The following is a 25,506-nucleotide window of genomic DNA, read 5'->3' on the forward strand; positions in this document are numbered from 1 at the left end:
GCTCTCAAGAGATACATGCTTGTGAACATTCTGTTCTTTGGTAAGTACATCACTTTATTGTTATTTATAAAGATAACCAACTCTTAATAATAATTATCCATAGTTAATTAATCCAGTAAACTGACAGAATAATGTTAATTCGGAAGTAAGTTAGCTCCAAATCCTCGTTCAGATATTAACGTTTACACATAACAAGCACAATCCTGCTCAATCGTAGGTTTGTATTTTTGGCACCAATTCAGACGAGAATATAGCTATGAAATAACTGGAAATGTCAACCGAAAACCGATTGAACAATCTTAACTCCTTACATTTTCTAAAATCAAAATAATGTCTAGCAATCAGGTCCGTACTCAGACCGGGTTTTTCGGAAAATTGTACCGGGACCTTGACCTCCTCATGTACGTCTATTTAAAGGGACCGTGTCGACCGACTGTGCGACGGCGCGACTTGACAGGACCTGGCCGAATATCTTTTCCGGGTCCGTCAAGGCTGAGTACGACCCTGCTAGCAATAACAAAACTATTTTAAAACTTCTTATTGAGAAGGAGTTTATAATGTTTAATACCGAGTAAACCAAATTAATACAGTAATAGTTTTTGAAATTGTGTAGAAAAATATTCCAGCTTTGATTGTAATTAAGTATAACTTATTATGTTGATGAGATTTTTATTCATCTAATACTCTATATATCAGAATATTTATAATTAAGTGTACATTTAACATAGTTCTATACATCACACTATTGTTTTTATTTGTATTATGTTGGCTACTATGATTTTTACGGTTAAATTTTAAAATTCCCGCTTGGGAGTTGCCATGCTTGATTTTACTGCAGCTGCAGTTTGTTTCTGAAGTCCGGTAAACTTTTACTGCTAACCTGTTGTTATTTTTTAAATGCCAGTTTGTAGTTAAAGGTTTGTGGTTTTTTAATAATTTTTGAATTAAGAAATTTTAAAAATGTCTTCAGATGCATTGGATGCTTTGACAAATCAGTTATCGAATACAAAAATGCAAGGAGAAGGAGTGAGTTTTGTAGGGAAGTCACTAAAACTGAACAATGCAAATGATGGTAAGAAACCTCATGCTAATTTTATACAGATTTAATTTTCATTATATTTACCTTAATATAATACTAAAAAGTAGTGATGGAATATGCCTCCTGGCAAGTAAAGCAGACGTAAGCAATCCTAGGTTAGGATGAGAATAACCTATGATTACCTATATTTAAATTAACTGCCTTAGTAAATTTCTCTATATTTCATAAATCAAAGTTATCTAGGCTATGCCTTATTATTTGTAGAATTTATGCAAACGTTTTTATTTGTTTCTCAGGATATCTAGTGGCTGCAGTATAGTAAGCACCCACCACCATGCAGTCAAATTGGGGTACCAAAAATCAGTTGAAATACCTGAACTAATGAATACAGAAAACCTAACTATAGTTATTTATAATTATGTAATGCCCGCTTTTTAAAGGTATTGAATAACAATGTTGTTTCATATTAATTCAAAGAAAGTAAAATCATTTGTCAGGTATTGGAGTAATTCCTGGTTTTAGTAATTTAGATGATCATGAACGTTGGTGATTCGATTATGTTGGTTGCTGCTAATTATAGTGCAGTGCAGCTTATCTAGTACCATAAGGTAGTTGACATAAATCCAAAGCAAAAACCAATATATTATAGAGTAGATTTTTATCATCAGAAATTCGATGATAAACATTCATGTTATTAAACTCATTATGTTGACGCTAATACCGATCAAATCGCATTATAACCTATACCGTTGGAAACCCTATGAGTTTTTCTTTAGGTTTAGTGGTTTTACGATTTCTCATACTCTGTACCAAACATTAGTCTATATCATTTTCATTAGCTGTTGATTCCAGCAAAATGTGTTTGCATTGTTTGTTGTTGCTCAGATATGAACGTGTAAATTTAGCTGTTTGTCCTTGTTTTTGTTTCAATTCGTTGTTATTTACTTACTAATTGTTAGAAATGATATCTTTGCATGTAAATATTGTTTGTTTTTCATAAAAGATAATCATTATTTTGACTTCATTCTATATACGTAAATATTATGAATTGATAAAAAGACTTACAGCAATGTATATTTCTGTGTTTATGGTAAAAATTGCTACAAGTAGGTGACATCATAAATGTTATTTTGCTACTGTATAAACACTTCAACATTTTATATTTCTGTCTTCAGGACTAAATGTTCTACAATTTGGCTATTCTGAATATTGAATATGTGTAATATTTCAAATACATATGCATACTTTATTCAAATTTTGTTTTATTTTTATTTTTTGTTTAACTTTTTAAAGTTCAAAACAAAGAAATTGTTTTTTTAACTTCACAGTTACACAGTCTGAAAGCACAGTTCTTTACAAAAAAAGTGGTATATTACACATTATATTTAAGTTACTATTTAGATTGATTATAAATTTTACAAGGACAGTCTGCAAAACCTCACAAAACAGGTATGCATTTTACAAAATATGATGCGACGCTCAGAGGATTAACCATTCTAATAACCTATAACAAGTTAAATACAGAATCGTTAATAGTTTTTAAGTTATGAATTTTTTAATATAGCAAAGTAGGGCAAATGGCGTTTCCGAGGCTATCACGGTGACATATTTTTTTTTTTTAATCCATAACTTTTCTAATCTATATATATAAAAATGAATGTTTGTATGTTTGTCCTTTATGGAATCGTGAACTATTGGACCGATCATGATGAAAATTTGTACGTATATGTATTTTTCCACGGAGAAGGTTTATAAGCTATGCCCATCCCTTTCCCGATTCAGGATTCCGCCCCACTGGTTACAGAAATACCCATAAGAAATGCATTGCAGCAAACATATGTTAACGTCTTTTCAAATTTTTAATCAGCTGTTCTTTGTAAACATATATTACACTTATAGTTTTAAAGCATAGAGTAAGCTTAAGAGAAACGACAAATTTTGTTTAAACTGTTTTTGCAATCACTGTTAAACATAGACTTTACTATCCAGATAATACAATTCAAATTTGACGTAAAAATTCACCTTTAACTGCAATATTTATTTAATATTTAAACCATGCTCATGCTTGATCAGAAGAGTAATGCAGATATCATAATTACTATCTTACGTTGGCTACAAATATAAAGAATGTTATAAAATCAACCTTAGTTGTTTTTTTTGACAGAAGTATGGTTCTCAAAACTCCGTGTGTACATATTCTCTCGATCGAGACAACAAAGCAAGCTCAATCGTGGCATCGGAGATATAACTAATTTAATCTAAAATTTATTATAGTAAAAAAAAAAATTTACTAAGTAATATAAGGACTTCGGTTCTTAAGATTTGCGTGCGAAGCCGTGGGTAACAGCTAGATAGAGGCAGGAATATGGTACATACCTTCATAATACGCCCAAGAGGCTCACGATGGAACGACTATCAATTATCTCAGCAATGTTTAGAATGTGATAGAAAAAGAATAAGTGAATATAGTGTACTGTTTTCAATGGGAAATTGCGTGCGAAGCCGCGGGCAACTTTTGCAAAAAATTATTGAAATGTGCAGCAAAGCGCGCCGGGCCCGCTAGTATTTTGTAATAAAAATGTTCAGAAAAGTCAGGAGATAATTAGAAAAATATATTTTGTTAATTATCACTTTATATTTCTATATAATGCTGTGGTAGACTTAAAATTTCGAGATACTTTTTAACTGTTAAACAAACAATCTTTAAAATTGATGATTGACCAAAGGCATAGCAGTAACTATTTTTCAAAGTTTTTTTTATTTATCCTAAAGATGTAAACAAAAATAATCTGGAAGAAACTTAGTTTTTTTTACCTATTAATATTTTAAATATTGGTTAAGGTTAAAATCCTGCTTATGTTGAATAACTCGTACAATATAATTAATTCAGTCTAAAACCTTTGTTATTTCCTCTAATTGCAAAATATATTTTATTAATAATATTTCCCAATAAACACAAATATATATCTATACTGACCTCAAGACATTTAATGTCAAAATATAAGTTTTCGACTACTATATTAGGCTGTACACCAAATTAATATTAAAATGACAGCATATGATATATTGATAATTATTTACAAAGAAGTGAATGTTATATTTACATAAGAGCTCATTGGCATAGTACATTTTGGTGAAAATCATATGGGACTTAACAATGATGAGCTACCTTAATTTTATATGTTGGTGCGTATGTGCTTTAACACTTTAACATTTTCTTGCAACATATGTCAGCTGATTGAACTTCCTCTTCAGAGAAATAGTATATCCTCTCAAAGCTTTTAGTTACAGGTGGATTGACGTATAAGATTGTATTACATAGAGGTGTCCAACAGATGACTTTCGTGAAGGTCAGTTAAATGATTTCGCAGGTCTCTGAGAATGCTGAAATTTAACATGGACGTCACTCTCAATTTTTTTTTCCATCACTAATCGGAAATATTAATGGTTATCATACTGTATAGCTTTCAATCAATCATCTTTATTCATATTTGCACAGTAAATACAAGAATAGTGTCATATTTTATCTTATTTCTATATATTATTATTTTTTCTTAGTAGTACACTATTACTACAATACAGAATTTTAAACAATTTAAAGACAGAACAATGCAGTTACACACTCATTTATACTTAATTAAAATTTTGTATTACCACCAAACTAACATATTTTATTACTGACATTTTAATTGTTGTGAGAAATAAACTCTTCTATAGAGTAAAAAGCAGCGTGTGCTAAGAATTTTTTCATCAAATTGAAAAAGGTATTAGGGTTTTGCTCTTTTTTATGATTTGGGGTAAATAATAAAAAAATTTATTTCCTTTAAAAGTGGGTTTTTTTCAAAGAATATTAATTAATGAGGTTCAACCAATGTATGTGACCTAGTGTTATATCTATGGGATGTATTACCTATTGCAATTCCTTTATTGAGAAATACAAATTTAACTGACTCGTAAATGTACAAACTGTAAACTGTAAATATATTAAGTTCTGAAAATACATTTTTAACAGAGTCTGTTTGTTTCAAATTAAACATGATTCTCAGTGCCCTTTTTTGTTGCATTAAAAGTTGGTCCATTTTTCTTTTTGTTGTTGATCCATAAATGCAAATTCCGTAGAAAATATGTGAATGGATTAAAGCATAATATAAATTTTTTAAAATTTCAATATTACATGAATGGGCTAGTCTCCTTAAAGCGTAAAGACCACTAGACGTTTTACGAATTACAAGATTAACATGTTCATCCCAGGCTAAGTTCACACTGGTATCTGCCATTTATGGTAATTCATTTTCAAATCAAATATTGTAATAAATTTCTCAATAAAGCTAATACGTTTAATAGCAATTACATCCTTTGATTTCGGAATAGGATGGTAAAAAATGTGTGTTCTAGGCACGGTTTTTATTTTTATTTTTTTTTTCTCAAGGCTTCTTGATTCTGATATATTTTTCTTTAAGTATTAGAGAGAAATGAATATACTCAATTCTGAACTTACAAAAATAAAAAAAACTTGCGGACATTGTTTATTGCATTGCCAGGTGTCATTTGAAGACTGGCTTTTGCAAATAAACGTTTCACCGTACTACCGATGCTGCACATGGGGACTTTCCATAGCTGTTTTTAAAAAACCTCCACAAAGCAATAAATTTAAATCAATTTCACGTTGGCAAAGGTTACCTAAGTTTTTACAATTTTAATATTGTCCTGACCATTGCTAAAGTAGAGCAAATTATTTACTTTAGGGAATTTTTCATTTATACATTTCACTACAACTTGTTCAGTTTAATGAAGAAGCGAGCATCATGTTCCAAGCAATCATATATTATATACAAGCTTGATACTACTAGTTCATACTTTTCTTCATCTCGAGTACAGCATGTGTGCCTTGGGCTTCATTCTGTATAACATAGCAATAGTTTTCACTGAAATTAACAGAACAATTGCTTGATTGGATTTTAGATTTTATTTGTATTCTTTCAAACAGTTTACCTTAGCTTTTGTTATGAAAGAATGTGGTGTTAATGATTCAAAGCTTATAATCAAATTTTCAAATATTCTCCAAATCAAACGGTTTATCAAGTGGTAGGTTCATCATCAGGATCTCACTCTTCAAATTTCTTTTTGATAAAAGTTATGTGATATTCACTAAAATGGTCTTTTGTGCAGTGCCTGAACCCTGAACCATGTTGTTCCACTATTGTTATATATACTGTTTATTGGAGAAAAGGCTAATATACCTGTACAATCTTCATTACTTCTTGAACAGACTAGTTTTTCAATCAGATTATTGTAGTGTTCTTCAATTGAGCACAAATGAAGTAGCAGGATAACGTTTTGGTCTACCCACTAGGCCTAGTACACACCATATTTAATGTAAGGGTGCTCATACTTAAAGGGGCTGTATAATCCATTTAAATTTACTAATTATAACTGCTTTTGCATGTATTTGTTTACTAACTTTATCCTTGGCATCTGGCATTACCTAAAATTATTTATCACTTTTATCAAACATTTTTAACAAAGTAATTACTTTTTCATCAAGTACATTTCCTTTTCTTGGCTTAGCAGAGCCAAAATATCTTTATCTTATCCTGAACGAGTTCTTTGGTTTTCCGAGCTAGGCATTTGCTTACATTAAACTCCTATGGGCATTTGACATATTTTCATCCTACTTAAGAAGTTAAAGCAATGTTAAAATTTGATTTTCTCCCTTTAAGTATTAGTAAAAATTAAGCTTAAGTTTAAACAGTTCAATTAATCAATCCATGTCTTTATTACAGTTTCCTTGGTTATTTGGGTTTCATCATTTGAAGTGTGATCTGTTTCATAGACCTTAACAACTTTTGGTTTCAATGTTGGGGATGCGAATTATATTTTACATCATGGGGATTTGAAATATTGCATCTAACCTGTTATGCAACACTTTTGTCTTGTGCTCCTACCTTTTAAGCCAAAATTAACCTACTCAGCATTATTGTGTTGGTGGACGTTGCGGCTCTCATATACAGTGTGCATTTATCTACAGAGTTATTGTTTGTGTTGATAGATAGGATTGTCAATAGCCTAAAGTCAATGTGTTAACATAGTTTTGACTTGAAATTTCTATTTTTCAACATTCATGTTTTAAAGAAATGAGAAGTCATTCATATACATAAACCATAAACTAGTCACAAAAGAGACAACATTGTAACATTTTGTATCATCGGATATTTGATATCTACCGAAATAACATAAAATACATATAGTATGTCAATTATAGAATAGAATTTTTGAATTAAGTCATCAAATAACATTATATGAAAATTATTTAGATAATATGAGAGGTAATATTGAGAGACAAAATTGAATCCAAAACATTGACCAGTCTCAGTTGGATGTAAGTGGACATAAACAAGTGGCAATTGTCAGTAAAAATGCCTTCAATAGTTCTCATTTAAATAATCAATATAGTTTGTTCTTTTACATGCACATTAATTTAATTCATTTGTAGCAATAATGACTAAATTATTTTTGTCTAGTCTACTACAGGACAAATTTGCAGGTATGTTCTGTATTTTATAAGTGAGTTCTCGCCACTATTAGTTGGTGATGACCACTTAAAGGGGCCACTTTTTATCTGTGCATGTTACTCACACAAGTATCCACTTCTATAACACTAAGATTTATAGACTTGTCTCAGTCAGTTGTTTTTTGTTGTAGCGAAAGTTGTAACAGAAGCCATAGCAGCATGCAAGAACTTGGAGTATCTCAATTTAGAAGGAAATACCCTAGGTGTGGAGGCAGCAAAAGCAATAGGGGTTGCTCTTGGATCCCATCCAGAGCTAAAGCGAGCACTTTGGAAAGACATGTTTACTGGCAGGATGAAGGATGAGATTCCCCAAGCTTTGGTAAGAAAGCGATATTTTATTTTTTTTAATTTTTCATTTTCACCTGTGCTTGATTATCAGTTGGATATAATAAATTAAATTTGCAATGTAATGTTATAAGTAGAACTAAATTATTAAAATAGTAAAGACATATTTTCCAAAGACAGTTAAACCACCCAAAATGTACACATGTTTTCAGATTATCTTTATTCATGAAACATGAACCTATTTAAATAATGGTCAGTTACTACGTTAGTACAGTGTTTAGTATAGATCATATTGCCAAACTACATATTAGTCTCAGTTTATTTTTCCAATAAATATAACAGTATTTTTTATGTATGCAAATATGCTTTTTACTTTATACTTATACATTTTTGTAATTATTTAATTTTGAGGAAAATAATGACAGTTTGAGTGTTGAGTTAGCTCTAGTTCACGTTTGTTTCTCTTAGTTCAACATCTGAAATCCGTCACTGTCACAGACTTGAGATCTAGAACCTGGAGTCATGTTAATCTAAAGCGATCCAAAAGAGTCAGTGACGTAGAAGCTCAAAACAAACTTTCCATCATTTCAACATCAGAGACCTCTAGACTAATATAATGTAATCTAGGTGAAGAGGTATTCTCATTGTCAAAAGTGCACAATTGAGTGCAGTAATTTTGTTCACCTAGATTACACTATATATTATTGTCTACGTGTCTCTGATTTCATAATGAGGCAAAGAGTGTTTTTCAACTTCTTCGCTGACTTTTTTTTATTTCTTCAGACGAATATGACTCCATATTTCAGATACTGCACTAAGAGGAAGGTGAAATGGAGCTAAACTCAACATTCACATTCAACCAACCCTTCCCACCATGAGTATATTATGTGTATGTTTGTTTTACTCTACGACATATATCAACTCTCAACTGTTAATGGAGAGAGATATGCCCACAGAAAATAACTAAAAATCACAGTTCAAATAAAAGAAGAAAATCATAAATTTATATGATTGCAAATTGCAAGCATTTTGTGTTAAATACCAATTAATAGTCCGTTTACATACAGTATGTTGGACAATAACATCAATGCTGTGCATGCCCTTATTTAGTAATTGTGTACTATCAGTTGCTCACCGCCTCTCCCCCTATTCCTACTCACCCTTTCCCATCATCCACCTATCAACCCCTCACAGCAATACTTTCATTAATTTGCACCGCACACATAAGGGAGTAAGCTATGATTTACAATACACGTTAAACAATACTATAACAACTGAAAAACAAGGATAAGTCCTATTATTGCTATTATTTGGTATTCTCTTATTATTTAACTCCACAAAACATCAGCACTGTCACAAAACAGATGTAGTGGGATGCAGCGCATAATGCTACCCCGCCACCCCTCCCGCCTATCACCACACACACTCAAGGTCACGCACGCAGATAAAGTCCTCGAACTGTACAGATAAAATGTAAACATTATAAATAATTTAAATATTTGAAAATGGCTTCGTAGCAAGCAATTAATTTTAAACCTACCACTGTAGGTCCAAAGTTCTCATGAGTAATGCAATCGAAGGCGCAATCGGACTGCACATGAAAATGCAACACCACCCTCAGGAGTCTGGCAGTTAGTGCATGTAGGCACCAGTTTATTAACAAAATCTGTTCAATAAAACCGGCGTTGACATTAAAGTTTTAAATAGAACCCGTAAGCACCACAATTTGGTAGCAAAGCGTGGTTTCAATCGACAGTACTTTGGGTTAAATGATTTCAACATCTTTGACTATGGGGTTGTGGTACAAACAACATAATATTATCCTTGTTTCCATATAAAGAGTAGAACACATATGTGAAATAATCAGAGAGCTCACTTAATTACAATGCGCATAATTTATTTGTGGATTACATTAGTTTAATTAGTGATACAATGTTTTAGCGATACCTAGGTAGCGGACTAGATGTGGCTGGTGCTCGCCTGGTAGAGTTAGACCTCAGTGACAATGCTTTTGGACCCATTGGTATGGAAGGACTGGCATCTTTGCTGCAGAGTCCATGCTGTCATACTCTACAGATACTTCGCCTCAACAACAACGGCCTCGGTATCACTGGAGCTAAGGTTTGGCCACTATTTTTTATATTTAATTTCAATTACGGTAAAATACAACATTATTTATTTATTCTTTTTATTTCTGCAATCTCCCATTATTCTGCTGTAAAGTGACCCTGAAAGTAATCTCAGCAAAACTATGGTACAGCAGTTTCTGTTTTCATAAACTTACTTCTTCTTTTTTTACGGAATCTTAAGCAGTTAAATCGAGTTCTTATAGATTCAAAGATCCTTTAAGAATTGGTTGGGTTACTCTTTGGCCACATAAGCAATGTTGTTTCTTATAAAGTTGTACATTTATTTTTTAACATTTTAGAACACCCCAAAGATAGTTAACCAGGATTAAAAGATTTTCTGCTAAAATTATCGGAGTTCAGAGGCCTTTAAAATGACATGTAACACAACAGATGTTTTCATTTAAATATACTGGAAAACCGACCATAACCCCCACCCCAACCCTTAAGTTTCTTTTTGGGGCATTTAAAAATTAATTAATTTTCCAGAGTTCATTGGAGTCAAAAATTTGGGGTTTTAGTTTAAACAAACATTCTACTTGAATTTGTTTGGAAGATACAAGTAGTGACTCAGGTAAAAATATGAATCGATTTATTTTCTTGTATTTAAAATGTATACATCTTTACAGTGAGATCTGATCCATTAAAAAAATCACTAATCATTAATATATACAGCGTAATACAAAAATCCTAGAAAATTCACAACCTCTTATTAACGGTGTGTACGGGCTCTTACAAAATAAATCAATTTAATATTTTAGTATAAAAAAATAAAATAAAGAAAACCATACAAATCGGACTGCAATAATTAGTAATTAATTTATGTAGTGTGTTGAACATTTTTAAAGTAATGAAATATTGTAAGTTTGGTTGTGTCTGTTATATTATTTTTACAATTTAGAGCATTCAAATGGACGCATATTTATAAAGGCTTTTTCTCAATGTTAGACTCCATAAAGATCTCAACTCCCATATCTCAGTCATTAAGGGAAATATCAACAAAGTTCCTAGAATAAAAAAGCCTTAAAATTACTTTTCCAATTGAAAATAAAATACAATTATAAAATACAGGATGTTCCATAGAAAAAAAAATTAACCACCATATTGGAAAATAGTGGCATATTTTTGTATGTCTCTAAAAACAAGGAAAGAATTTTCAAATTTGCTGAAAGTTTGCTGTCAGAATTCTTGTTTCCAAGATCACAATGTTTTTCCATTTAAAATAGCCATCCTTTATATTAGTTGTATCAAAGTAATAATGAATGTGCAACTAATGCACCACAATTATCACATTAGTGGTTGAGAGGTTATAGGGTTAAGTATTCCAAGCCCGAACCTCAGAGTGTTTGGAACACTTGTTCCTTCAATACTGATACAAATTAATAATTTATAGGGTGGCTTCCTGAACGGGAATTTAACGTACCGTGAAAAAAACGGGAATTTTTCTGAAAACCGGCAAGATTACAAAAATAATTTTTCCGTCTCCAAGAACTTAAAAAATCAAGACATAATTTGACATCTCCTTAATTCAAGAATTTATTAATCTCGAAAATTATTATACGCAACATGGATAGTGAAAATGTGAATTAAGATCGACCCAATTTAAAATCGGCTGACCGTTGTGGACTAAGGTACTAAACGAGTGTTACGCATTAAGCGGCAGAGCAGTACTGACTGCGATACAAACGGGTTTTATGTATGATACTTTTGCGGGACTGTAACTAGGGCTAACGATGATAATCTGGAGAAGCGTGCATTACGCATAAATTTCTGACTCCTGGAAACATGCATGGATATGCGTGAATTTGTAGTGTCCTTGGAATTTTTAGTGGGGATGGATCGTTTTTGATACTCGATACCGGAGCTCTTTTTACTCGATTCCGATACTAATAGAAGTGCTTAAATACGCTTTAAAAAAAAACCGACGATTTCACAATATACTACTACTTATATGGGGAAGCTGAATCTTGAATAAAAATAAAAATCTATTCCCGGATGACTACTGATCAGCAGTACACAAATTACCGATTGCTAAAACATTTTTGTACTTTTCGTATAGTAAAATATAGATAGATAACCAAAGTAACAATCTACTGTAGTTTAACAAATAATATTTTAGCCATAATTAGTATTTATTATATCAGAATCAGAAAAATCTTTATTCAGTTGTTACACATGGTGTACATGAATGAGGTCGCATGATTGAGAAAGTAAACGTTTAAGTTTACTAAATAAGCTGTACATTAGTATCTAATTAAATCTAATATAATATCATTTTAACGATGGTAAAAACTATTGTGAATTGTATAAAATTCAGAAAAGCAGTACAATGGCAGGTCAGTCGGGTAGCTGTTAAGTTTATTTTAAAATAATTTATCATTTTCTATTAAATTTAAATTACTTGGCAGTAAATTAAAAAATTCAGGTTCTGTGTATATTGATTTTTTTCCAGAAATAAATGTAAGTTATGTTGAGATACTATTATCTCTATTTCTCGTATTATAAATATGGTTCTCACAACTTTTGCCTAAGCTATGAGCACGATTCATCATTGACACTATAGTTTCATATATGCACTGTAAATCGTTGAGGAAAATGATCCTTCACAGTTGCTATTTTTTGTATAACTAAAATTGAATCTAAATTTTTTATTGGTGTGGATCCATATAATGAGATACCAAATATAATATATTTTTTGGCGCATTATCGAGAGTCTTCTCCGTCTATTCGTGGACAAAAACGATTGGCAGTACACAAATTACCGATTGTTGAAACGACTTTTTGTAGTTCTTTGTGTATAAAATTATTTAGAAACATATAGTAACAAAATATTAGGATCTATTAATAATATTTAAGTTGATGTTCGTATTTCTGTCTATATTTGTCAACTCCGTCGTCTCCTGGTTCTATGTGCTGACGTTAGCTGCTCATCGGAAAACAGGCGATTGCTAATTTTTATTTTAAGTACTTGTCGTACTGTGTTGTTGTATAAAATAGATTCTCTATAAATGCAAATACATCCATAAGTTTTTACGTACATGGGATATATTCTGGAAGTTCGCTTTATAATCTACTATTTCTATAATTTAAAAAGAGAATCTCTGCAAATTACTTTGAAGTAGCGTGGTATTCTTAGGCTTGCTCCCTCCCATCCCCCCCATAAAAATGATACATTAATTAAGTAGAGTTTAGATGAAAGTATTTGATGAAGTATCAGTCGGACCGACCTTGCGTACCGGCGAAATCAAATCAAATCAAATCAAATATCCTTTATTTCCATCAGACATGTAACATGCATTGGATTGCGTCATAAATATTTAAAAAAAAACACATGTACAGTTTTGTATCTATAAAATTATTATTAATCAATTATTAATATTTATATATTATAATTAATCAATTATTAAAACTAATTAATTTTACATCATACAAATCATTCTCTTGTACCGAAAGTTCGTCCACCACAGACCTCTGACCCGCAAGGCTGGACTGCAGTCTGCCCCATGATAGCGCTGTGTTGGTATTTATTTGTTATATTTGTTTATTCCGTGTTGGATATATGGACAGAAAGGAAAGTTATTCAGTATACACAATGTTTTGTCGACAAATCGAAATACAGAGATAAAAACTAAGGAGCTTAAAATAGGTGATACCAATAAATCGTCACCGAATTTGTCACACATCGCTAGCGACAAAATGCTAGAGCATTGCAGCTTTGTGGCATTTCTTGCAAATACAGCTGGTGACAATAAATCGTCACCGTTGAACTCGACGTAAGGGTTAAATACAGTATTACAGTTGCTTATTTGATTTTAAAATAGACTAGAGAATCAAAAATTATTGACTGGGAAACCAAGTAATTTGAAAAGAGGTTTTGTGTGGTCACCCTGATTTAGAGCAATAAGAGGTAAACAAGACTACAATGTAATTCACTAATGGAGTTATTTCATATTTATTTTTAGATCTTTTATGTTGATATCTGAAATTTGGTCATTCAAATTTCAATTTTGTTATGTAAATTATTAGCAATTTGTTAATGCATTATGTTCTATGTAATTGTGATACAAGTGATTATGATATTTTGTTCCTAATGAAAAATCTTATTGGGCTTTTAAATCTTTCACAGTATTTTTAAATCACTAATGTCAAGTTTTGTTTCCAGTTACTATCAAGGGCACTAATGAAATGTTATGAAAATAGCAAGATCACAGGGAATCCATTACCATTGAGAGTATTTATTGCAGGACGAAACAGACTTGAAAATGAAGGGATTACTGCTCTATCAAAAGTGTTCAAGGTAAGTGTACAATTTATATTGTATACAGTCTCTTTTCAATTGGGTTTTAAAGCTTATTTTTAATTAGTACTGTTAAAGTAAATTTAACTTTGATCAATTTAAATTGAGTGATATTTTATAAATCTGTATACAATTTTTTTTTTCTTAAGAGTCTACTGAGCTACTACCTCATTCCCCACAAGCCCTGATTGGGCATTATCTAATTTTTACTTGTTTGACCCAGTAAAGAAGATGTTATGTGGTGGCTAGAAGTCCAAAAGTGTGGGATGTTGTGAACCATTAACTTAAAAACCAAAAAATATACTTATTTATACCTGGTAAAAAAGCTGGTTGCAATTAGTTGGTAGTCCATTAATTGTTGATGGAAAAGTTGAAAAAATTCCATTTTGTAAATATACAGCTATATTTAGGCCAACTTTGTAATTCTTTCTCTTAAGTTATGTAATGACATATTTATTTGTATTACATAACAATTATTAAATATAAAATACTAGACATGTTTGGAAAGTAAAAAGAAACGATTTTTAAGGCCAGTTGGAAATGTAATAATCTCAAAAATGGGTGCAGTGGCATATGAAGAGGAAAGAGTCAAGCTGTGTGCTCTGTGTGCATTGTCTGAGCTCAGTAACACCAGAACTATGGCCATAGGGAATTACAAGAATTATTGTATCACTGTTAAAACTTGTTGCCTTAAGTATAGTAAAAGATGCTACAGAGTGGGAGATGTTTTGTGTTCTACTCAATCAAAGTCATTAAATGCCTGGTCTTTAGATATGGTTCAAACTCAATGAACAACAAAAATATCATTCATCAATCAACCCTTAGAGCGCCGTGCTAAAATTGGCTAATTTTCCTTTAGCGCTCATGTATTCAAAAAAGCTAAAGTCAATTATTGCAAACACCTTATTTTTTGATATTTTAAATCCTTATCAAAAGTTAGATAAAGCATATTTTTTATTTTGGATCAGAATGCCTATATTTTTAAGTTAGAAAAAAAATTTTGCTTGCACTATATTTTTTTTCTGCGCCTTCGCTGTATGAAAAGTGGAAAGAGGTAAAATGAATATTTAAGAAGAAAAACAAACATTGTTTAAAAGTAAAATGCGTCGCATAAATTGGTAATTTGAAATGAAGTGGTTAAGTCGATCTACCGCACCCATATGTTTAGTGTAATTCAATGTTTGGATTGGTTGTTGGTGGCATAGTTGGCCATTTTCTTGGACACTGGGTCGAGAGATCTTTACTTCCTTTACTATATGTATTAAGAACATGTACCACTCTTTTACCTTTTCAGCTGCAAACATGTACGTATTTTTTTCTTTGGAATAAGATTTGTCCTTTTTTTAATATTTTACTCACCACTTTCAATTTGGAGAGCATTACGACTCTAGTGGGCATAACAGTGCCAGACAAGCAAGTGTTCATAGTTAGAAGTTCCTCTGCTACTTGTGGGCTGGTGTAGTAGGGGTCAGTAAATACATGTAAGACAGAAGTGGGAGTTTGGGGCTTGAAAACTACAGATTCATTGAGCATTTTCAGTTTTGGATATTTTTCAAAAGAGTAGAATTCGGAATTATCTGATCCTCTCTGTAATATGGAAGGAAGTTGTAAATATAACCTTTCAGACAATCTGACAAGACAAATACCTTGAGGCCAAATTTAGTTGGTTTCATTAGATTATATATATCCTACAACTAACCTTACCCTTGAAAACGGTTTGTGGCCCTGGGTCAACTATCGAGAATACATTGTGTCAGAATACCTGTTTTTCAACTGATCAGTATTATGCAAATTATCTATTACTAAAATATGTTTTTGTTTGTTTTGTATATGTAAACAAATATAGATAATTAAATTAACAAGTTATTGTATTGTAAATAATATTTAATTTGCAGTTCTTATTTCCTATCGTTTCATTGTATCGCCATTATGTCTGTTGCGTCTGTGCGCGGAAGTCCGTTGTTTAGCGGAAAACAGACATTCACTAATTTTTGTGTATCTCATAATCTGTGTGGTTTTATAAATACGCCTTTTTTAAGAATATATGTATGTTTATACTTTAAAATATTATGGCTAAGGATAGTTTGAAATTTTTGGCTGGTCCCTCCTACATACAGGATTTTCTTTAACGGTAAAAATAGCTTTTAGTTTATTATATTCTTAGTTACTTTTTATGATTAAAGAGAGCAAAACGCCAGGTTTTAACATGAGAATTTAGATAGGATAGGAAGAGCAGGCTTACTTTTACTTGACTGGGAGGATATTCCTCTTGTTCTTAGAGTGTGTTCGTTTTAATGTCTCTTTGACGAAGAAGAGGAATATCCTATAGTCTGGTAAAAAAGACAAGCCTATCCTATCTAAACTCGTTAAGTTATCAGTTATTATTTATTCAGTAATGGGTGCCAAATTCAAAATCGAGGCCGAATTTATGTATCAGATTTAAATTTTACATTGGCTCATCTTTAACAAAAATTATGAAACTTTTTGTAGAATAAGGCTATATTCTTATTAACAAATAACACCTAATCAAAATCAAAATAGAAATTTTTGAATCAGCCCATCATTAATTTTTATAAAAATGGAGACAAATTTTATTACAAGTTTTTTACTCTTGGACAAGCTTTGTAACCGTGTCCTAAAGTTTTAAAAAACAATTTTTATTGCAAAATAACTTCTAGATGTTTTGTTTAGGATACTATTTTTCCTGTGTGGTTGATAAATTTAATATCATCAGATATAAATATTAAGTAAACCTTATGGAAACTGGATAAGCTGCTCTTGATCATTTTTAGGAAAGGTTTATTTGTCTCTATAGTCAGAGACAACATGTGAGTGACCTTATCTGTAGCAGCACTTATTGTAATTTATTTTATGTTGATCAAAACTGAATTTGGGTAGAGAGTCTTCTTAAATGAAAATGGAATGGAAGAGGTTTACACTTAGCTGTGAAAGATCACAGAAGTATTATATTTAATATGTGAACTAAAATATTTATATATTCTCTAGGTACACTAAATATATTGGGGCTTAAGAATTGCTATGTAAAAAATAGATAATATGTAAACAAAATGTGCATATGTGCAAAATGTGCAAGGTATGCTAAATGTGAGAAAATCAAATTAAATTGATGTCACTAATTAGGCAGTTTGATTACTTGTTGTCAAGTTGAGAATAGGTTGGTTGTCATCCCATTTGTCTAGTTTAAAGTTAGATTATTTTTAATGATTAGTTGTTTGAAACTATTTTACAAGCAATAACCTTACTATGTTTACTGGCAGGATGCATATAAATGGTAATAATAAAATTATCTTGTAAGTTTTAAATCCATAAATTCATATAAAAAGCCTTTAAAGTTCCTAATTTGTCGGTGTTTAAAGTTGCTTATATTTACCAGCAAATAGATAACACTTCTTGGAACAACTCTTTTTTATCTGTAAGCAAAGAGAAAACATTTTAAAATTTTATGTTTACTTGAATAATTTCAGGAGTTAGGAAGTTTAGAAGAAATTCAAATACCACAGAATGGAATCTACCATACCGGCATCAAACAGTTGAGTGAAGCCTTGAAATGCAACCCTGGGTTGCGAGTGCTTAACTTGAATGACAATACTCTGGGGCCTAAGGGTAGCACAGCGCTGGCGATGGCACTACCAAATCTGCAGCTGCTCAGGCACATCAACCTCGGGGACTGTCTCTTGAAGACAGCAGGTGCATTGAGTCTTGCTGGAGGATTGCAGCTCAAACATCCGAATCTGGAGGTGAGTTAGTTAGTTATTTATTTACTTGATCCTATAAATAATAGCAGGATTGGGTAAGTATGGATGGTGCTTATTTAAAAAAGTCTTGTATAGTTAAGATAATGAAGCCCAACCTATGATCTTGTATTATTAACATGTGATATTCAATCAATTTGCTTATTCCTAAAGAATATTGCTTATATATAGCAAAAATTGTCTCTAAATATAGGAATTAAGGATTCGGATTAGTATTTAATAGTAAAACCAATTCAGTTACATACCAAGCTGAAGGTTTTAAAATTTATTACCTACCTTAGCCTATTGTAATCCATTTGTTCATGACTTCCTAAGAGAGAAAAACGACTCATATCCTTTCCTATACGTATTTTACCTTCAGATAAATGTGAAAAATTGTGACTTGCATTGTATTGAAATAAGTAATATTTAATTTAATTTCTATCCCACCACCTGTGTAAAGCTCTAGTTAAAGATTTGGCAATACAATGTATATAAATGTTGATAGAAATTAATACATGTTGAAGTTAATACATACTATGCTATAGTTTGTACTAATGTGTATTACTGTATGTAATTAAATTCTATGTTTATTGTTAGAGAATATTAGATTTATTGCTTTTTGTACATTTCTACTGCTTTTATAACAGTAGATAATATTGGATTGGTAATACACTAATAACTATCTCAGTTTATGCAGAATGCTGCAGTCAGGTGCTGACTGGATTTCATCAGTAATATCGGCAGACTTTTGTATGTCCTCCTTTCATACCAGTCATTTTATGGTGTAGGCTAACTATGTGTATATTGTTTTAGTTAGTTTTGTCATAGAAAGAGTTAGAATGCTGCAGTCAGGTGCTGACTGGATTTCATCAGTGACATCGGCAGACTTTTGTATGTCCTCCTTTCATACCAGTCATTTTATGGTGTAGATACAATTTTAGCGAATTTTGAAAGAGGGGTGTTATCATCTACAACATTAATCGACTTGACCAAAGCATTTGACTACATAGATCATGAGTTATTACTATCCAACCTTTATAGATATGGTATTAGAGGCAAAGAACTGCAATTAATGATGTCCTATCTAAAAAATAGAAAGCAGATAGTTGTGCAAAATAAAGATAGATCCGAACTAAAACCTATTGAAATTGGAGTCCCACAAGGTTCTGTCCTGGGCCCTTTTTTGTTTGTTGTTGCTGTTATGATTTCTCGTTTAATGTACCATGCTCCTCAGTATTATATGCAGATAACACCATACTCTTGAATTTCAGTGAAAATTATGAGAATCTTATTATGGAAGAAAACTATGCGGTAAAATCGTCTATGGAATGGTTTGAGACAAACTACTTAGTAGTAAATGATCAAAAGACTGAAAATACTGTTTACTTTAAATAGGAATTATGAAGTTAGTAAACCTGTAATACTATTAGGGGTATACCTTGACAGCAAATTAAGTTGGGAACATCACATAGATCAATTGTGTAAAAAATTATCTAGAGTGGTCTATCTCTTGAGTAAATTGAAACATTGTATAACTATGGATATGCTCCTAGCCTCCTATTATGCATTTTTCCATTCACACTTAAGTTATGGTATAACTCTATGGAGAACAGTAGTAGTGCAGTAAGAGTATTGAAATGGCAAAAAAATGCATTACGTGTTATGAAAAATGTTTCAAAAAGAGAGACTTGTGTTCCAATTTTTAAGGAATTAAAAATAATGACTATTCCTAATATGTATATATTCTACTGTCTTATAAGTGTAAAGGAACAGCTTGAAACATTTACAACTAGGCAGGATATTCATGATTATCCTACTAGAACAAAACATTTGTTACAACTCTTACCAGTTAAATTAACCAAAACAAAATGCAGTAATCTTTTTATGAAAATTAAATTGTTTAATAAGTTACCATTAAATGCTAGATCTGTATCTTTAGTCAAATTTAAAACAGTTTTTAAGTGCTGGTTAAAAGTTAATATATTTTATTGTGTTGATGAATTCTTAAATTGTGATACCACAACAATATTTTTTTAAATTTTGTCTCTCAATGTAATTATTCAGTTTTAATATTGTTGAGTTTTAAAATTTTATCCATGTTGAATGTGTTAATAGTTATTTATTATTGTTAACTTATATAGTTCTGTTGGTTGTTTGGTTATCGTTGTTATTAATTATATAGATCTATATATTTACTGGTAGGCTGAATTGAGTAGGTAGAATCTGAATTGTATGTTTTAGTTTTAGTTTAGAATATTTTAGTTACTTGACGAAGCCTATTGCACTATTGAATGGGTTTAAAGACCAATAAAGATCTTGAATCTTGAACATCACATATTTATGCTCAATTACACACAAAGAATCTGGGACCTACAAGTTATTTAAATGTTACTTTATATGTTATTGTTTTTCAACCCTCTGTTCAAATCTTTTTCCAGGAATTGTTTTTAGACCAAAATGAAATTAAGAAGAGCGGAGGATTAGCAGTTGTGCAATCAATAGAAAACAAATCTAAACTAAAAACATTGCAACTGAATGGTAACATGTTTGGAGAAGATGGAATCGAGATGATCAAATCGGAAATGAAAAAAACAAGACAGCCAGGAGCGTTAGGAACTTTTAGGTATGTAATCTTTAAAAGAGATTTCTTAAGTTTTTGACAAGTACTACATGCACATTATTTGTAACCTTGATATTGAGGCATTACACTGGATACAACATTGAATTATAATATTTTTAGATTAATGGAAATTATTCCAATAATGCAAAACAGAAGGAACTCAGCAAAATTATACCTGTTATGCGAAATGAGTATACTCAGCACAAATAGTGTATTGAAAAAAAATTTGCAAATTAAAATATTAAAAAATTTAAATTTAATGTTTTTTCTTTAAACAAATGTTTTACGTTCATACGTTGAAGTAAGAAGCTATACAAAATTTGTGTGTATATCAACCACAGTTCATTTAGAATTTAGAGGTGTACACATTTTTTTTTTAAGAAACTTAACACTATTTTCTTTGTGACCTACTTTTACTTAATTGTAATTATGATATGTAAACTTGAGGCACCTAATGAATATTATTTACAGATTATAATTAAACTAAGCAATGTGAAGACTAGACAAAGAATTATGTAAAAGTTTGGTAAGATCACTAAAAGGTGCCAAACAGAGGAAAAGCCAAATGGATGAATAGGGCATTAAAGATATGAAATGTTAGTACAATTAAATCTAGCCTTAGCCTCCTATTAACGAATTATTCAAATTGACAAGTAAAAGAAACAGTATGATATACAAATGAATTTTTAATACGAGTTACAAAATGAATTAAAGTGACATATAAAAACTGAACTAATCTGAAATGAGAACAATATAATGTTTATTTCAATCACAGATTGGGTATGCGTTTCCACTGCTACTGTGCAATCTTTACTTTCTTAGACTTTTTATCATAATTACTTTTTGCTGCTAGTTCTTCCAACTTTTTCCTCATTTCCCTTTGCCTTTTCTATTTATACTGCCTAATTTCTCCAAATTTCTTTTTCTTCTCTTTTTTATCACTTTTAATTTTCTGAAAAGTCATCACAAGTTTAATCTTAAAGAAAGAATTTGTAGACTTTTAATAAATAAACAAAAATCAATCCAGATATAATTCTGTGTTGATCTCTTTTAATTTCTGGATAGATTGATCGTCTTTTCAAAAATTAAAATACAGTAAAAAGTAAAGGAATTATTAAATATTTCATGAAAATTGTATTTAAAAAAACACACACAAAAATATGTAGATGGAAACAATAAAATACAAAAGAATCTCTTATATTTACTAGATTTATTTTAGGTCTACATCTATTAAAACTTAATAGTAGATACAATTTGAGAAAATATTTTTTGTCAAACTACAAATTATAATTTTTTTTTATTTCTAAGAATGATTTTTTTGAAATACATGAATTGAAATAAATATTTCAGGAGTAATTTAATATCTTAAATCTGTGTGGGTTTAAAACGTTATAGTTTTAAGTCTAACAGTTGTGTAGGCCCTAAGAAAAACGTTCATAGCCAAGATTAGTTACCAATTCTCAATAATGAGCATTAAATAACATTTTGTTAATTAATTACACAAAAATACAAAAACAGTAGCACCAGTCCCAAATAATGTAGTGCTAGTTGCCGGTTAGTTGGGATTGAATGCTGAAAACATAGGGACTTGACGTGCAACAGGTGCTACAATTTCGTACCTATTTATATACACAAACACTTATTTTCTGGAGATATGTTACATAATAACTTTGCACGTTGTTATTTTGCTGTTAGAGGACAGTGAGTGAAAATCAATTGAAACATAATGATTTCTCTTAACATGTTTGGATTAATGAAATTTTCAAATTAACAAGGTTTGGATTAGAGGGGCTTCACTTTATTTCCAATTGACAATCATCAATTTTAATTACAATACAAATGTAAAATTATTTGTACAACTACAGTCTTTAAAATTTTAAACTTAATCAAAATAATAATCTTTTATTGTTTTAAGTGATGATGAAGGGGATGATGAATCGGAAGGAGACGAAGACGAAGAAAACGAAGATAATGAAGAGGAGAGTGAAAAAGAAGAGAGTTATGTACATGAAGAATGTGAAAAAGAACAAAGTGTTGATCCTAATCTTTCTTCTGTGGAAAAAGCAATGATGAATTTGTTGAAGAAGGTATATTTTATATATATATATATATATATATATATATATATATATATATATTAATTTGACAAGCTTGGTTTTTTTATGTTGTTATAATTTTACCACTGTTTTCTTAGGTTTTAAGGACTCTCTGAACAAACATTTTGTTTTCACCAACTGTTCAGTTTTTGACAATAACAGGTTTACTTTAGCTGTCAGTGTATAGCTAACCGTGTAACTGGTTTCTTATTTACTTCATTATATGCTGACGAATCGAAAGTTTAAATCCGTAGCTCTTTGTTATTTATTTAAAGATTTAATTGCATTTGCGTAAATAATTATTACATTCTATTTAGTTCAGTGGGTTTAGTTTTGGTACATCATAATGTATAGAAAAGTTGTAAATTATGAAAATTAACTTTATAACCATATACACAGAATCTTCTAATGACTTTTCATCAGTTTATTTGGGGACAACAGTAATTTCAACTTAACTTATGATCCCAACAATGATCTAGGAAATCAGAGTGTCTGTAATAGGCATTTAGTTCTCACAATATAAGTAACCTATTATCAAAAGACATAACTGTTTTTAAGTAGTGTCATTTTGAAATTAAGCTCATCGTAATGAACATAGCTTTGTCCCATCTCCAGGGATGTCTGGGGGTCAGGAGGCCTGTATTTTATCGGTTTGTATTTATCAACAGGTATTATGCTAGAGGGAATCTGCTGCCATCATGCTGCTTACCACTCTACTATCTCAGATCAAAATATGTAGTTACCCGAGTTTGAACATACTAACTAGTAGAGCTACAATAATAGGAGTTATATATATTTAGCTTGTGTATTTATGCATTTAGATATATAAAGCAAATAGTTCAAAACAATTACTTTTTATTTTTGTAACAATGAAAAAAGTACTAGTTTTTGGCACTTATGAACCAATTTGTAAGTCAGAAACTAGTGATCCAATTAAGACCAAAGTTGTATAAAAGATAGTTAGTTACAAATGTAAAATTGTGAGTATTTAATTTTATAGTTTTTGTATTATACAAATAAAAATTGTTATCAAATAACTATCTTAACATTTATTCTTAACCAAGTAGTTCAAAAAATCTGCATTGGTCACATTATAGAGTTCTTATTGTCATTATGATGAAATAATATATGATTTTAGTATCATTGAAAAAACAATATTCTTATCATTGTAAACTGACTTTCAAAATTCTCTATAATTTTCACAGTTAGTTTTTCTTTCTCGCTATTGTCGCAATTATGAAAGAGCTCTTCTCAACAGCGTCGCATTTTTTCTGCTCATTTCACAAAATGTGATTGCAGCTTAAACCCTGCTAAAGGAACAAAATTGAACTGGTGTGAGATGTGTACGCCATCATGATTGTTCTGTTTTGGGCTATAGTTCATAAGGGTTACAGCAAACAACTGGCAGGCCAGATAATTAAGTTGTCTCCTTCGATTTAGGTTATTGACTGATATATATAAACCATCTTTTGCAAAGAGGAATTCTTACAGAATATTATACAGCTGATGTGAAAGAAATTGTTAGTTCTTTTCAATGTTTAAATCAAATTTATCAGATAAATTATGATATATTGTATTTTCAGGTGACGGCTGCAGATTTTCTACAGTTCCCAACTCCAGAGAGATTCTTAGCTTTAGAAGGAAACAAGTGTCAACTAATACTTGATGAAATTAAGGTAAATTTTACTTTTTATTTAGATTATTTTAAGTACTATAATAGGATCTTGATAGGGTTATAAAATCCGTTATATTTGATAACCCAAAGTTCAAATAAAATAAGGAAAAAATTTCTTTTTATGGAGTACATGTACTCCATATTTCCACTCTAATAGAATTCAGGAAAGTCTGGATTTCATATAATTCCTTTAAAACTAATTTAAAATTGTTTGTAAATGGGCCTATTTATACATGGTGTATGCTATCTTTTTAGACTTTGTGGTGAACACTTATCAGGATCGGTAGAGACTTTCATAACAAATTTAAATTCAAAAACACTCATATTTTTATGTAGGATTCAGGATTTTGGATTTATAAGAGCATTATAATTATTAATATGTTGGTTAATTGGAAATATTTATGAGTCAGATCTTAAGTGTAATTTGTGGTGAAAATTGCTTGTCTTCATTTACCCATTTAAAAACTTCAATTGCATTTTTTATGACTTGTGATCAAGAATATTTAAAGAGATACATTTTCTGCCGTTTATGGAGTGTCTGATATTGTGCTATTATGTGGGAAATGTGAATAATCAAATTTGTAAGGCAATTTCTTGGAAAATTTTGCTTTCTTGTAGAAACTTTTATGAGTAAATAATTTGAACAACAAATTTTATTAGTTAATTTCTTTTTTGTGGGTAGTTTTTACATACATGTTTATATAATATGCATAGAAGAGAAAGTGAAAAATGTGATACAAACAGAACTTTGCTGTTGTATAGATAACATAAGTACTTTAAAGGGGTAGTTCAATTTTCTATTTATCTTTATTATGTCCCTCTATTGGTTAAATAATTATGTATTTAAGATAGCTACATTTATTTTACTTATAACCCTTTATTTTATTTACACCAAATTTCTGACAAGTATAATACTGTTATGAAGATTTTAACTTTTAAATGTAAAAATATGCTTATATGTGTAACAGCATATATCATATGTAAAGGTGTTGGGACATTATGTTTATGAACTAAAAATAATTGTTTATATCATTAACTAATA

General features: G+C 30.5%; 1 protein-coding gene across 1 annotated transcript; it reads left to right on the top strand.

Moving 5' to 3' along the window:
* Positions 1-827: 827 nt before the first annotated feature.
* On the top strand, positions 828-24,528 carry LOC124365155 (ran GTPase-activating protein 1). The gene is made up of 8 exons (XM_046821140.1): positions 828-1,072; positions 7,742-7,929; positions 9,837-10,016; positions 14,184-14,318; positions 17,804-18,076; positions 20,512-20,696; positions 22,609-22,780; positions 24,373-24,528. The coding sequence occupies exons 1-8, from the start codon at positions 961-963 to the stop codon at positions 24,526-24,528; spliced, it is 1,401 nt and encodes a 466-aa protein (XP_046677096.1). The 5' UTR covers positions 828-960.
* The last annotated feature ends 978 nt before the right edge of the window (positions 24,529-25,506 follow it).

The sequence above is a fragment of the Homalodisca vitripennis genome, chromosome 1 (assembly GCF_021130785.1).
Source record: "Homalodisca vitripennis isolate AUS2020 chromosome 1, UT_GWSS_2.1, whole genome shotgun sequence".
In the NCBI taxonomy this organism is placed as follows: domain Eukaryota; kingdom Metazoa; phylum Arthropoda; class Insecta; order Hemiptera; family Cicadellidae; genus Homalodisca; species Homalodisca vitripennis.